This window comes from Sesamum indicum, linkage group LG11 (assembly GCF_026168435.1).
Source record: "Sesamum indicum cultivar Baizhima isolate 11 linkage group LG11, ASM2616843v1, whole genome shotgun sequence".
In the NCBI taxonomy this organism is placed as follows: domain Eukaryota; kingdom Viridiplantae; phylum Streptophyta; class Magnoliopsida; order Lamiales; family Pedaliaceae; genus Sesamum; species Sesamum indicum.
This window is the reverse complement of record NC_142667.1, coordinates 9,402,082-9,417,577: the sequence shown is the minus strand read 5'-3', so window position 1 is coordinate 9,417,577 and position 15,496 is coordinate 9,402,082. Positions and strand designations below refer to the sequence as shown.

General features: G+C 32.9%; 2 protein-coding genes across 3 annotated transcripts in view; one reads left to right on the top strand and one right to left on the bottom strand.

The window, feature by feature from the left end:
- EMB3142 (nuclear pore complex protein (DUF3414)) overlaps positions 1 to 5,923 on the bottom strand; it is a 42,917-nt gene extending 36,994 nt beyond the window's left edge. For both annotated transcript variants that reach the window (XM_088875325.1, XM_088875326.1), the window contains exons 1-5: positions 5,630 to 5,923; positions 4,960 to 5,055; positions 3,528 to 3,602; positions 3,134 to 3,238; positions 2,943 to 3,053 (exon numbers count right to left, since the gene is read on the bottom strand). In XM_088875325.1, coding sequence (XP_088731451.1) covers positions 2,943 to 3,053; positions 3,134 to 3,238; positions 3,528 to 3,602; positions 4,960 to 5,055; positions 5,630 to 5,770 — 528 coding nt within the window. In that variant the 5' untranslated portion in view covers positions 5,771 to 5,923. The remainder of the gene's footprint in view (positions 1 to 2,942; positions 3,054 to 3,133; positions 3,239 to 3,527; positions 3,603 to 4,959; positions 5,056 to 5,629) is intronic.
- Positions 5,924 to 8,898: 2,975 nt separating this feature from the next.
- On the top strand, positions 8,899 to 13,741 carry LOC105173501 (2-alkenal reductase (NADP(+)-dependent)). The gene is made up of 5 exons (XM_011095260.3): positions 8,899 to 9,506; positions 9,730 to 9,907; positions 11,799 to 11,965; positions 12,450 to 12,532; positions 13,212 to 13,741. Exons 1-5 carry the CDS (start codon positions 9,276 to 9,278, stop codon positions 13,588 to 13,590), a joined length of 1,038 nt encoding a protein of 345 aa, XP_011093562.1. The 5' UTR covers positions 8,899 to 9,275; the 3' UTR covers positions 13,591 to 13,741.
- Positions 13,742 to 15,496: the final 1,755 nt, after the last annotated feature.

The window sequence follows — 15,496 nt, the reverse complement described above, 5'->3', positions numbered from 1 at the left end:
GAGAGTAACAGAAACTGGGAAAATCCAGAAAAAGTGGAATAATGTAAATGGAAATCGAAGGAAAATAAAAAAGAAACAGAAGAAAGGAACTGTAACCTTCATTGATTCACACGTACTGGTAATATAACTTATCAAACACATCATCTTACGCAGGGTCCTTGTGATAACTCATGACAACTGCAATTTTCTAAGGCAAAACTTGGCTATGGCAGAAGTCCTAACCTATCAAGAAAACAATAGAAGTCCTATGGTTGCAACACTTACGCACATTGCAACAGAAGTTGATAGTGAGAATTCATGGTCCTTGCAAATTTTACTGTACCAAAACCAACCAAAGTGTTGCCTTCATAATAAACTTTCTAACATGTATGAGTTACTGCAGCAATTATTTTCATATGTTCTTGCTCTTTAAAGCTTGATATCAACAAAAATGCTGGTACTGGACCAGTCTATATGCAACTTGATTAAACATCTTGTATCTCATGCTATACATAAATGCCATAGTTATTACTTTTTGTCCCCAAGCTCAATGGTTAAGGTCCATTTATAAAGTCTAATTCTAATTAGATTACGAAAATGCTGTATGTAGCAATTTACATGTGAATACTTGCTATATTTCTACATACTCGCCGATAGAGTGACATAAGAAATTGTTAATATAAACTACCTAAGTTTTAAGTTTTAGAAATTATCTTAGTCTTTGCAATTGAAATTTTAAATTGAATCATTCTTTATTTCTACAAACGAAGCCGAAAATGAACATTTGACATGGAAATACTATACAATTTTTAAGGTTAAACTACTACTGCGTCCAAATCAAAAAATTTATGTCTGTTAATGCTGGATGCAGCTCTACTTTTATTGATGTATCTGCTTCTAAATTGATACCACCTTTTGTAGGTTAATCTTTAAAAGACAGTTAACCTTTGAATATCTAATTAAAGCTTTATATGTTTCTATAATATTGAATCATATATGAATTATTTGATTAAAACTTACAAATAAAATTGATACTTGATCGGTGTTCTTTATTAGGACTAACTTATAATCTACATTGAAGTCATGGAAGAAATGGTAGATTGATTCATTATGGCATAATAATACCTTCTTATATCACTGAAAATTTATAACAATAATAAGAACTATTTCTTTGCTAACATTAAATACGAAATAAAGCTAACCTAACTGTACCGTATGGAAACTGCGTGATACTGTCCTGATTCAACTAGTTCGGTTCAGTTTTCAACATCTAATACACTGCAATGATTTGTATAGTATCAAATTATGAATAAACTGGAAAAAACAAACCCTGTACTTAGCCAATAATACATAGGACTAAGCTGAAAATTCAGGTTTGTAAAGTAACCGGGTAAATTAGCTGATTGCTTAGGTTATCTAAATGGCCAAGTTGTCCATCAATTCTGTAAACATGTCTCAGATACACACCAAAGCTTGAAACAACTTATTTCTGGATGTATACTTTACCAACTAGGCAAAAAGAAGAAAACTAATTTATCAATACATATTAGTATGTTAACAATAACTAATAATGTATTATTTATCAATACAATATAACTAATTTTATCAATGTATTTATTACTTTCATGTTAACAGTAATGATATTGTTTCTTATCATTCAACTCTTTTTATTAAGTTAATTAACTACCAGATGATGATAATAGCAAGAAAATAAAAAACTTTAACCATATTACATATTACAAAAAAAAAAATAATTCTCTCTATATTTATTCTAATGTTAACAATAATTGATCCTTTTTGGTCAAATCTATTTCAATTTAAAATGCCAAGTAAGTTAGAAACACCTAGTGATGATAAAAATAAAAGTAACAATTTAATAGGGACTACTACGAAAAATCTTCATTTTCCATTTCGCAATTGTGCTAGTTAATTTTGTCTTTTCCCATGCTTCATTTGTTCTCTTGACCAAACTAACTAACAATCCTTATTAGTTGATAGCAATAACTTTTGTTTTGCACTAACTAATTACTAAAAAACATTAATCAGTATCTTATATGATTAATCCTCTTACTATTAAGAATAATTCACTGATCTTCTCGCAGACTGTATAAGTAGTAATAGCAGTAATAATGATGATAATAATAATATATGTGCAATTATTATTATTATTAATCAATTCATAATAATATTAGTCACTGTTGGTATTATTACGTTGATCTATTAATATTAACAATAATATGAGTATTCTCACTAATAGTAGTTATCATTATGCTTATTAATATTAGTATCCTTTTTCTGACAAAAGTTTTGGTATTTTTGTTGGTCATACTGTAGTGGTAGTATTAGTTTATCATACATTATTAATGTATACATATATATTCTCACAGCAAATTTCAATTAATTATACAGGATAAAGTAAAATAATCTGAACAGCAAAGAAATTAACTACACTAATTAAGTTATTAGTTCCCAATATTCTTTTCAGTATTGAAGTTTTTATTCAAGAGGCGAAACTGTCTAACTGAAGTTCAATATATTTTTTAACAAAATGTAAAGCAATAATAAGGATACAATGATAGTTTCCATCTTTTGTTTCTAGCTTACTTTCACAGGAAAACTCGCACAAGCAGGTATAGCAAGACAAGTACTGCCTGCCCTAATACAAGCTTCAATCTGAAAATCACTGAACATAAGTTTCTGCAATTAGGTCCTCAATGTGCTTCCTAACTACACAATATGCTTCCAACAAATAAAAGTGCAGTTCTTCCAGTCTAAGAAGCTCAACAAAATATAAAAGTAGAAGGATGAGAACACAACTAAAACACTGGAACTGGAAATTATTTCATTCCTATAAATAAATCTTAGAAAAACAAGATTAAAACCTTTATAGTGAAAATTAATTACTCTTTAATTCCCGAAAAATCAGGTCTTCCAAAATAAATCTAGGAACACAAGGGTAGAACCTTTATGAGTGAAACCAAATGCTGTCTAAGCCCAGAAGAAATGAGGTCTTCCAAATAACTTTGAATGTCAGTAACAAGATCAACGTCAAGACCCTGGTCAAGAACAACAGCCTGCAAAAGAACCAGAAATGATAGCTAAAAGAACATATTAAAATTCTCTTATAAGGCGTGAAACTAACAAGAAACAATACCCTCAATAGTGTGTAAATTGCTGTCAGTAGATCTCTTCTCTCTGTATACCAAAGTCCCGCAGCAAGACGAAAAATTTCTAATGGCTCTCGACCTAGCAATCCCCACTGAAAGAAAAAATATAATACTATCAAGAACAATAGGAACACTGAGATGTAACTGCAAGTCAATTAGTAACTGCAAAATGTCTGAATTAATGGGAGCCTTTTGGCTCCTGGAAAAATCCCATTCCCCTTTTCCAGTCCTTTTCCCCCTTTTGTGAAAGCCTGCTTATATATTAATTAATAGATATTGGCAGTTATGATTAAAAACTTTAAAATTCGACCCGTTATAGCTGGAAGGGATACTAACTATGTCACGATAGGGTAACTGGACCAGAGGATATCAGATAATTACCTCTTGATTGGCAGAAACAATCAAATGCACGCAGTCTATTTCATTGAGATGGAGATCTTCACTCAATTTTAAAGCCTAAGGAAAACAAGAACAAGTAATTAAAATATAAAGCTTAAAACAGGTCAGGAGTTGGAGCAAATGCTCTTATTGGAGCAGAAAACAAACAGCAACATACTCTGGCACTGGATATGTAAAAAGAAGGATATGTAGATTATATGCGAACCACTTTAGGTTTGATAGAAACAGGTAAACAACAAATGCAGGATTGAAGAGTGCAAGTAAGCACCAAAAGAGTTAACCTACAATTCAAAAAGACTGGTAACACATAATAACTTTTGTCCACCAAGTTTAGCTCAATAAGAGCAACCAAACAAATCCTAGTAGCCCCCCTCCCAAAAAAACGGAAAATAACTCTTAAAACATAATTCTACAGCACTTGATAGAACTACCAATGACTCCCAACCGCAGCCTCACCCCAAAAAAGTCATAGGAAACAGAAAGTCCTGCACCCTACAAGTCAAAGTTAATCAGAACGCAAGCCAAGCTAGTTCCACTTCTGTTTTTTGGCCTGGCGTAAACCTAAGATGGGACCTAAAGCAGTGCTGCATCTAGATGCCAAATGCAAAGTCACTTATCCAGAAGTTCTTCATGGTCTGATAATAAAGAGACTACTACTGCCTTCTTTTAAATACTATCACCAAATATAACATTTTTCTAAGATAGTAAACCTAACATTAGCAATTCTTATGGTAATCAGGTAATTTACATCTTTGCTCCCTCAACTTTTCATCACGCTACATCCACATGCTCATATATCCAGTATCAATTTTCATATCCAACTCTAGTTAGATGGAAGTTCTCTTGAAAGCAAAATCTGGGCATGTCTGGCATTTCCTTGTTCTTTCCAGAATATTGATTTTGCAAGATAACAAAGGAAAGGATAGGAAGACTCGAAATTGAGATGATGTTTGCATTGTCATGCACACTATGCCATCATGTACACTGATGGACATAGAAATGGGACAGGGAAGACACATTGATATTTAGTTTGGAAACATATGATTTCAGATCAAAACAAACTAATGAAATATACAATAAAACCTGTATATTTGCATGCGTGCTGGGAAACGTATATGCTACTAGGTCATAGCCGTAGGTAATCATTTTATTATAAGTGATCTGTTAAGAACTATAAGGTTTTTGCAGTATACAGAATCTTGCATACACGTAAGTGCCAAAAAGCTTAAATCAAGCACCATGTTCACCTTATTCACAATTTTAGCCTTTTAGCATTTAAAATATCTTATACATGTCAGCACCAAAACTGTAGGATCAAAGGTATGCCTTTCATTTATTTACTTCAATGTAATAACTTCTAATTCAGCACAGGGAATATAAAATAATGGAGAAAAAAAGAGAGATGGAAACTTACTATTTGAACATCCTGATCGTCAAGTGAGATTGGACCAGCGTCTGGCAGTCTCACTTCTTTCGACTGGACTTGAGCTCTGTCTGATGGCTTTGGAGGCTAGAAATTGTGACGAGAAAAGAGAAATAAATAACTCCATTGAAACGACATCAGAGATAATGATGGTAGCTGGATGGATAGAAACCCAGGCATTAATTTTAATTTCTCTTAAACCAGCAATAAGAATACATGCAAACAATGAGGAACAGATATCAGAATTTACATTTTTTAATCTGATACTTCCTCCAATTATATTAGCATATAATTGATAGACTGATGGCAAAAACCTGGCAAATTTTATTCTTTTACAACCAGATATAGTCACTGAGTTTTATTTAAAAGCATGCGCAAAATGACCTGACATTTCTGAATATGAAACTACCTGCAATTATTCTATTACTGAAGCATTTAACTGGAACAGAATCACTAAAACCAAAATCCTCCAGCACAAGACTGAAAAATCTAATTTCTGAAGATAAGTATCATATCCAAATAAATACACCTGCTTATCACTACGCAAGAAGGATGATTTTAATTAAAAAGAAAAGCAAAAATAAAAGAAACTTCTTTTAAGCAAAACATACACACGAACACACACATGTACGTGTGTATATATATATGAGTAGGAATATACCGGGTAGGAGAGTAGAGCCTTGAAGGAAGGGAGAGATTGCCGAATGGCGTGAATTAGCTCGATTCTCTGGGCCGCTGTGGGCGGAGACCGCGCCAGTAAAGTCGATTCGATTACCGATAAGAGTTGCTTGGGTGACACCATTGCCCGTCTTCGTTGATGCACAAAGAAAATGGAGATTTTGAGAAAATTGGAGGCTCCTTTCTGCTCCCCTTGAGCAAATGGTGGGAGAAGAGTGTTCAAGGGCGGGAAAAGCCCTAATTGAGGGTTTAAGAGAGACTCGCTGTTGGGGCAACGCAGACGCAAAATATATTGCATAAAAACTAGGGGTACGTGGCACGCTCGTTGTGTGCATAAACATATTTTATGTTTAATAAATAAAATAAAATTAATACATGAATAATAAATTATTTAAAATTTTAGAAAATAGATAAATACTCATGAAAACCTGAATAATACATAATATTTTGGAGAGAGGAAAACAAAAGAAAGAAAGAAATGGAGACAATTCCTTGGAGGATAAAAAAATAATAATTAGCATAACTAATTTAAATTTTGAAAATTAATTATTATTTCATTTTTAAGGAAATTGTGAGAAATTATGAATAAAGAGTGAGAGGGGAAAGGGATATGTGGCGTTTTATTTTTTTATTTTTTACTTTGTTATTATTTTTGGAGTTTATAAGTTTCTAAAAAAAAGAGAGAGTTGAGATAAATGGGAAAGAGGAAGTTGAGAAGAGAGAGAAAAAGAAAATCAATAAAAATATTAAAAGAATAATGACAAACCATAATTATTGAAGACACAAAATGATGTTTTTTTGTCAAAAGAAAAAGAAAAGACACAGAAGTATGTTCTCCAATGATATAAAGTTATGGATAATATAAAGACGATTAATTAATGGGATAATTACATTTTTCTTCTTTGAAGTTTGGTGTAATTATACATAAATTTATTTTAATTAGGAAAATTATATTTGTTATATGAATTTTACTAATGCCTTTTGAATTTGGTATTTTGTAGATGACCTGCTGATAGGACTGTACCGATGAGTCCATGTTCCCGGTCTTCAACATGTGGGCTGGCAAATATATTCGAAAAAAGTTCGTCGTCGCCTGGAGGGAGCTGTCAAGCCACTTTGACTGGCTAACGACGTATGGCTCTAGCTCCAAGCCTACTTGGCAGGGCAGACTTTCAAAAGGAGTCCGCGAAGAATAAGGCGAACCCGACGGCATCCTCTAGTGTGTACCGTGGGGGATTCTCCTCTGTCGGCATGCACAAGAGGAAGATGATAAAGTACATTACATTATTTTTTAAGTTTTATCATTATTTTATAAATATTATGCTAATTGTTTTATTTTTCTACAGGAGGCAGAGCTCGGATGGCCGCCTAAGAAAAAAGCGGATGGTGGCTGGACCGGCCTGAGGGCGGTTGTGGTAGTGGTAAGTTAATTAGTAATTTTATTTTTTTTAAATAATTTTAATGTAAAGTTCTAATAATTTTGTTTGTTTCACGAGACTTTTGTAGAAGCTGATAGAGGATCATTAGCCCAGCCCACGACCAAGGACCACGATACCCCGACCAAATTGGAGGTTTCAGTAGCGATGCTCGAGCAGCAGCTGTAGCTGGCTGTAGTCGGGGACAAGAATAAAGGTCGTGTATTCGATATTGGTTTTGAGGCCCATGTCTTCACCGGACCTACACATCACCGTCGCCACCTGCATCGACACTGCCACAACCAAGCCCAACTACGGAGGAATGCATCGGCCGGCTGGAGAAGATGATGATTGACATGATGGCCATGATGAGGGAAATACGGATCAGCACCTCGGCTGCGGAACCATCACAGCAAACCGCCTCCACTAGTGCCCCAGCACAACTTCCGACAAACCCCCCGGGCCAAACGATGACGATATGAACGACGCTGACGAGGAGGGTTTAGATTAGGTTTTATTTATTTTTTATATTGTAATTGGATAATATTTCATATCAATATAATATTTTTTCATAAATTATTCATGTCTCATAATGTTTATTACATTCCATTATTTCATATTTGTTCAATTAATTAAATTCATAATTTTTTTTATTAAATTAAATTTATTAAAAATATATAAATTATATTATTTTTTAAAATTTACTATATCAATTAAATTATTTATTAAGATTTTTAAATATATAATTTAAATTATCAGCATAAATTTTATTATAAAATAAAAAAATTAGAATGATTTTAGCAATTGTAAAGAAAATGTTATAAATTTAAAAAAAGACACCGTTCCTAAAACCATTTCGAAAATAATTCTAAATACGTGTTTCTAAATAGGCTTGACCATTTCTAAATGTATTGCAACGTAAACTAATTCAAGCACCACATTGTGTTCCAGAAAAGATTTCTAGAACAATTGCAAAAGACTGCTCCAAACAAAAAAAAAAGGTCATGCCTAATAGAATTTCAAATTTAGATCACAATACAATTTCAATTACCACTCTTAAATACATCACTAGGACAAATACATATCGTTCCAAAGATCAGGCATAAGTATTGCTATTATTGTTCCAATATAACCGGAATTAAAATACATAACCGTTTCAAAATTTATTCAATGTGTTCCAATGAAAAATATATCTTCTTATATTCGGTTTCAAAAAATAGGAACGGTCATCATCAGTGTGATACAATATCCATTCCAATTGGAACGGTCCTTCACCAGTCGTTCCTAAATTTTTGTAACGCCGTCTATAACAAAAGAACGTAAACCGTTCCAGAATCCAATTCAAAATGATTTTTTTTAATTTATGACCGTGCCAAAAACCAAAAACACCGTGCCTAAACCCCCCTCCCCCAAAATCCCTCATTTTTTGTAGCGAGAATATATCTTTAACATATGTGGACAAAATAGTCTTTAAACAATCAAGCTGGTTTCAAAGTGATTTTTCTCCAAACACTACTCAATTTAATTTTTATCTATTTTTTATTTTTTTTAACAAACACTACCCACTTTTAATTCTGCTATCACTTCCAACCTTTTCTAAAAATCACTTCTCTAATAATTTTTTTTACAAACACTCCCTATATAATAATCCACCTATCATCCTACAACTTTGTTGGTGTGCACGGCACTACCCCAAGTAAAACTCCAAAAGCAACTGATATTCCCGTGCCGACAGTATTAGATAGTTATCTGTTATTTTCTCTTCCTTTTGGCCACTACAAAAAGGAAACAAACCAAGGAACTACATTGACGTCATATGTGTTATTATTTTCTTTTCGTTCTTTCATAGCCTCCACCAACTCCCTAAAGCATCCAATTTCTCTCCTCTCTTCGTTATTCCCTTTTGTCTTCTCCGAAGGTTTTCTAGTGCTCACCGTCATCCTTATTGGGTTCAACGATATAGAATTGTTTATACAATTAGTAGTAGTCCTGAAATAACATATGTATTCTATTAATGTATGAGAAATTCTAACCCGAATCTGACTTTATGATTGGTTTGGTTCGATCAAACTTGATCCAGACATTTCTGTATGTATTTATGGCTGAGAACCGCATCTGCCTGATCATTAAAATGTGCCTGCGTTGCATGTAAACACTTACATAGCAAGAGAAACCCAATACTAGCAAGCAGTTCTTTCCAAAAACAGTGAAGCAATGGAGGAGGTGAAGAACAAGTTTGTATGCATCAAGCATCACATAAATGGATCACCAGATGAGTCCGACTTCGAGATCAAGACTGAAACGATTAGTTCGTGTGTGAGAAGCAAAGAGGTGCTTGTTAAGAACCTGTACGTGTCCGTCGATCCTTACCAGCTCAATCGTATGAAGAGCTACTGCTCCTCTCAGGCAGCCATAAGTTTCGCCACCGCCGTCACTCCCGGACACGTACGTAAAATTTCTGGTTCTCTTTCATTAATTACTAGATACGGTGGCACCCAATACCTGCGCGCATAACTTTTTATAATATTTTTACTTTATTAAAGCTCATATTTTGTTCATTTATATTAAATTAAAAATAACACTTTGTGGAATATATGTTATATTAACAACGATGATTATATATATGCAAAACAAATACTAACATGTTATAATGCTCATGTTTTGACAGGGAATTGATGCGTACGGCGTAGGACGGGTGGTGGCGTCGGGGCGGGCGGAGTTGGCGAAGGATGAGCTGGTAGTTGGGTTGCTGACCTGGGGAGAGTACAGTATCATAGAAGAAGGCAGGTTATTGAACAAGCTGGATCCCATGGGCTTGCCTTTGCCTGCCTATGTCGGGGCTCTTGGTCAGCTTCCCATTCCATACACTTTTTCCAATTTTTCTAGGGTTAAATACAATTTACCCTTATATTAACGGAAGTGCAAAAAAGTTCTTATAAAAAAATAAAGTGCAATTTATCCTTTCGTGACAATAAAAAATGATAATATTTACCCCCTCCGAATGGAGATAAATTGAATTATTTTTTAAATCACAAGGGGGTAAATTGCATTTTATTTTACAGGGCTTTTTTGCACTTTTCCATTAACACAGGAGGTAAGTTGTATTTAACCCACTTTTCTATTTACCAATTCAATATTCGGCCTAATAAATTATAATCTAGTATATTAGCCATCGTAGCACGCCATCTCTGTGTGCATATAATAAATAATCTTTCAAACTTTAAAATATTTTATAAATAAGAGAAAAATATATATAAATACATTACATTAAGAAAAAAAAAGGAAATAACTAAATAATGAAAAAACTAAATTATCAGTTAATATAAAATTTAAAAATTTGAATTAATCAGTTATCAGTTGAAAAATATTTTTTACTTCATATTTATTTAGGGGGATAAATGTCACATGACGAATACTTTAGGGAGACAAAGTGTATTTTACCCTTATATTTATTTAGATAAATTCTAGCATATTCTAATTATTATTAAAATTAAATTATTATTTATTCTAAAAATATTTTAATAAACTTTGACCGAAAAAAGTAAGAAATAAATTTTAATTTTATTTCTATAATTTATCTCGAATGTAAATAACTATAATTTAAAAACTAATTTATTATTTAATAAAAAAAATTATCTAATACTTTTATTCAAAAAATAAAATTTACTTTTTATAGTTTGTGCTCAAATATTAATATATTTTTAGACCACATAATAATTTAATTTCAAAAATAGTAAAATCAATCCTGGAAATTATCTGAAATAAAAATAATTATAATTTTAGACTATTTATTATATATATTAAAATAAAATTTTCATAATATTTTTATTTTTGTAAAATAATAAAAAAAATCTTATAGTATGTGGTCAAAGTTGGTCAAAATATATTTTTTTCTTTTAATGGTACCAAAAAAGAACACATTTTTTTATCTTAATTGCCTTTAAATAAGGCATTTGAAGCCAAAATTAGTCAAAGTCATGTGCGTCAATAGGAGTTAACAGCCGTAAACAGTCACGTGCGAGGCACATGGCCCATGCTGTTAACTTGGGACCAAAAAAGCTTGTTTTTGTATTTTATAGTATCGAAAGTGACACTCGCCATAATTGTGGTACCAAAAGCAAAAATGACCCTTTTTTTTTAATGGGATTAAAAAAGAATTTTGCGCCTTTTATATTTGTAGGATTACAAAAGAGTTTTGTAATTTTTTGCCATTTTGCCATTTTTTATCCTTCAAGAGCCGGGTTTTGCAAAATTAATTGGAATAAATCATGCGCGCTTCACGTGGTTCATTTAAATTGGACTTTTGTTCTGATTGGCAATATGAATAATTTTTTTTTTATAGAAAAAAGTGACGTGACACATTATTTATTCCGACAATTTTTACAAAATTTGGCACCAAAAATACCAAAATTATGAAATATCAAAAAATTCCAACACTCTTTTGCAGTCTTAGAAAGATAAAGGATAAAAATATCAAAATCGCTAGGGACTCACAATTTATTCCGACGACTTTTGCAAAATTCGACACCAAAAAAATTAAAATCGTAAAATATCCAAAAGTTATACAACTATTTTACAACTCTAGAAGAACAAAAGATAAAAATAGCCTTTGAATATAGTATCAATAGCTATATTTGAACCTTAAAAGCGACCATGAATTAGTTATCATATGCTGTATATATTAGTTCATTGATGCATGCTGCATTATAGTATAAGAAAGAGATACAACGAATGCAGGATTTAGTGGACTTTCAGCGTATGGAGGGTTCTTTGAAATATGCAAGCCAAAAAAGGGAGAAAGTGTTTTTGTATCTGCAGCGTCTGGATCTGTAGGAAGTTTAGTTGGACAATACGCTAAGCTTTTTGGTTGCCATGTCGTTGGCTGTGCTGGTACCCAAAATAAGGTATTCCATTTCTTCTTGTCCCCGCCATTTTGCTCCCTCTTCTTTTTACTCTATATGTGATATTTGAAATGAGCAAAAGATCCCTTACGAAAAAAGAATTAGCAAATTACTCCTGTGTGTTTTTAAAAATGAAGTAAATTACTCTCCCATCAATGGTTTAGATTGGAGAATAATTTGCATCACTTTTCACGACACAGGAGGTAATATGCTATTGCTTTTGCACATTTTTTTTTTTTAATTATTTCTCATCTAACAAGAGGGTAAATTGTGTTTTTTCCAAAATTTATAAATAGAATGCATTAGGTGAGGCCATATTACTTTGTTTTCCAGTTAAATTTTTTGAATTACCACTATTAGCACCTTAATGTATATGGCCTATTATTAAATTATGAGTTTAACACATGAAATTGTTTATATTCTTAGAAGTTTAATAATTACACCCCTTTAATTAATTTCATGCTGCATTTGTGTCATATACATGTAGGTTGATTTGCTGAAGGAAAAACTTGGTTTTGATGATGCATTCAACTACAAGAATGAGAGCAATCTAAAGTCAGCTCTGAAAAGGTTTTAGCCAATCTTTTCCACTTTGATTTTTTCTAAGTTTGATTGAATCAAATCAATCACAAAGTAAGTGTGATACACTTGCTATGTTATTGGTCACTTTTTCTTAATTGTACACTAATCACAACCTGAGCTTGAATTTCCCAAAAAATTGAAGCTTGAGATATCTAAGCACGTTAAACTCTTGCACAAACTAGAAATTAATAACTTTCTCTTCAATTACTTCTTCTTCTTCCAAAAGTCCCTTCTCACAACGAAATTAGGGGTATTTATAATGTGTTTACAATAAATGCTTGGGGGTGAAAAATCAATTCTAGGTACGCCCTTACCTACCGCTAATTATGAGTACAATGTAGGGTTAATCTAATAATCACAAGATAATTTAAATATATCTCGTTGGCGCTTATGGAAAGGATTTGATTTCCTTTAGAACCACCATTTAACTTCTTTGTCTCCAACTATGTAGCATTCAAGTCATGCCCCTTCCTCGCCAGCATCTGCACATTTGTTGTAAGTGCTTGTCCATAGTTTCCAAATAGTGTTCGACCGTCATGAATAATGTACCCAGAGGACGGACACTAAAATCAGCTTCAGCCTGAACTACAATGGCTAAATTCATCCCTGATAATTCTTGCACTAGACTGTCAATTATAACAACTATATAACATGTTAATTACGACAGGTACTTCCCCCAGGGCATCGACATATACTTTGATAATGTGGGAGGAGAGATGCTGGAAGCAGCGGTGTCTAACATGAACTCGTTCGGTAGGGTGGCGGTGTGTGGCGCCATCTCTGAGTACACCGGCAACCAAAAGAGAGCAGCGCTGGAGATGCTGGACGTGGTGTACAAGAGGATCACCATTCAGGGATTTCTGGCTGCTGATTACCTCAAATGCTACGCAGAATTTATCTCGACCATGACTGACCTCCTCCGCTCCAGCAAAATGCAGGCACTTTGTGACATCTCGCACGGTGTGGAGAGTGTGCCTTGCGCGTTCGTAGGCCTCTTTCGTGGTGATAACATCGGGAAAACGATTGTGCAAATTGCTGATGAATGAGAAACCGGCTGCAATAGACTTTTCATAAAGGCAATTGCTAGGGAAGTTAAGTTGTACCATCCAGTCTATTGTATTTCTTCTTTCTCCAATCGTCTTCCTTCCAAGAACGCACTTAGCCATTTTCACCATAAGTTGAAGTTGCTTCCATCTATCACTAGAAAACGAATTACTATTGGCTATAATATTAATGGTTATGGCTAAAATCATGGTAATAATGTCAATTATGGTTAAACACAATTGATGCAAAAAACTAATTTTTTCATCATGAAAAAATTATTTACCACGATTCAGAGTCATTATCAAAACATTTATCATGGCTTTTAGCGACTTTCGAGAAAATCAGGCCAACAACCATTGTGTGGTTGTGGATAATAACTATTTGCTACAACTATATTAATCATGACAATTAACCATAATTAAATGTTATAATTCTTCTAGTGTATACGTAATTGTTACATTTTCCTTCCACTGTTTTCTTATTACTAAAGGTCACTGTAGTGTTGAGTTAAGATAATGGGGAAAAATGCAAACAATCCCTTGTAATATTATAAATGAGTAAATTACTCCTTTAAGCGGAAAAAAAAAGAGCACCTCTATGTATTTTTTATATAATAATTTACTTCCCTATATTTTTTAGAATGAAGCAATTTACATTCTTAAACAGGGAGGTAAATTGCTTCATTTTAAAAAAATATAGAGGGGTATAAATTGCTATTTTTTTTATAGGAATAATTTGTTCATTTGCAATATTAAGGGGTAAATACTATATATTCACCCTAAGATAGTGGGGTCAATTTCTGCAAATTAAACTTTTGAGTTGACGCTAGCACGTATTTGAGGTAAATTAGAATGCACATGGTATAATTAATTATGGAGTTCACAATTCATCGCAATATAAGACCAAGAAGAAATATAGTTTTTCATTATAATTAATTAATTACGACTGTGGAACGGTTCTTAACCGTTATTTTTATAAGTGAGGTTAAAATATTTAATACAACTAAAAAGTGTGACAAATATTTTCTAGATAAGTAAAATCATAGCGAACGTTGATTAATGAGGCTCAAAGTTAAAGGTTTCTGCATCAATTTTGTTTGATCGTATTATACAATATTAATTTACCAAAATTTTTAAACAATAGTGATTTATAGTGCAGAGAATCATCAATTCTTATTATAGTGTCATGGGAATTAAAGACATAAATTGTGATTTTAAGTGCTAGCATTGTAGTAAGTCGGGACATCAGATGAGGAATTGAAAGAAATACTTTGCAATTTGTTGTTCTTTTCTAGTGTATGCTCTGTGAAAGTTAATCTTGGTTAATAATGCCTCATTATAGGAAAACAAGATTTATTATATAGGACAAATTTGGTGGCGAAAGGTCGAAGGTCGTGGCAAAAGTCGTTTTGCTACTGGAAAATGCAATGCTTCGCTTCGAACAAAATTCTTAGCAAATAAAAATTTAGATTTCGTTATGACTATAATTTTATAGCAAAAACAAGGTAAAAGTCACCAAGTGATCCATGATATGGATGTAGGTGGATTATTCCACACAGCTCAACAACCCTCTGGGAATTTGGAGCCTATCCTCATTAGAAGACTTAGCCATTCAAGGACTTCTCAAAAGCATAACTCTTGGGGATTCTTGCGATCGCCTTCTATTTTGAGGAGGTCAATCTGCAGCAACCACCAACTTGAGTTTCAAGGAATCACACTTCTTTGTTCGACGGGGGACTATGCTATAAATGTGGGTTAGGTTTGCGATATCGCAAGCCTTTCCGGATATTTGCAACACAAGACATCACAAAAATCATTTCAATTTTGATAATACTTAGATTCAATTCGCCGAACGCCCGTTGCAAACTCTGTCTCAATTTCTGTCATATGTTGGGACGTGACTTCCATT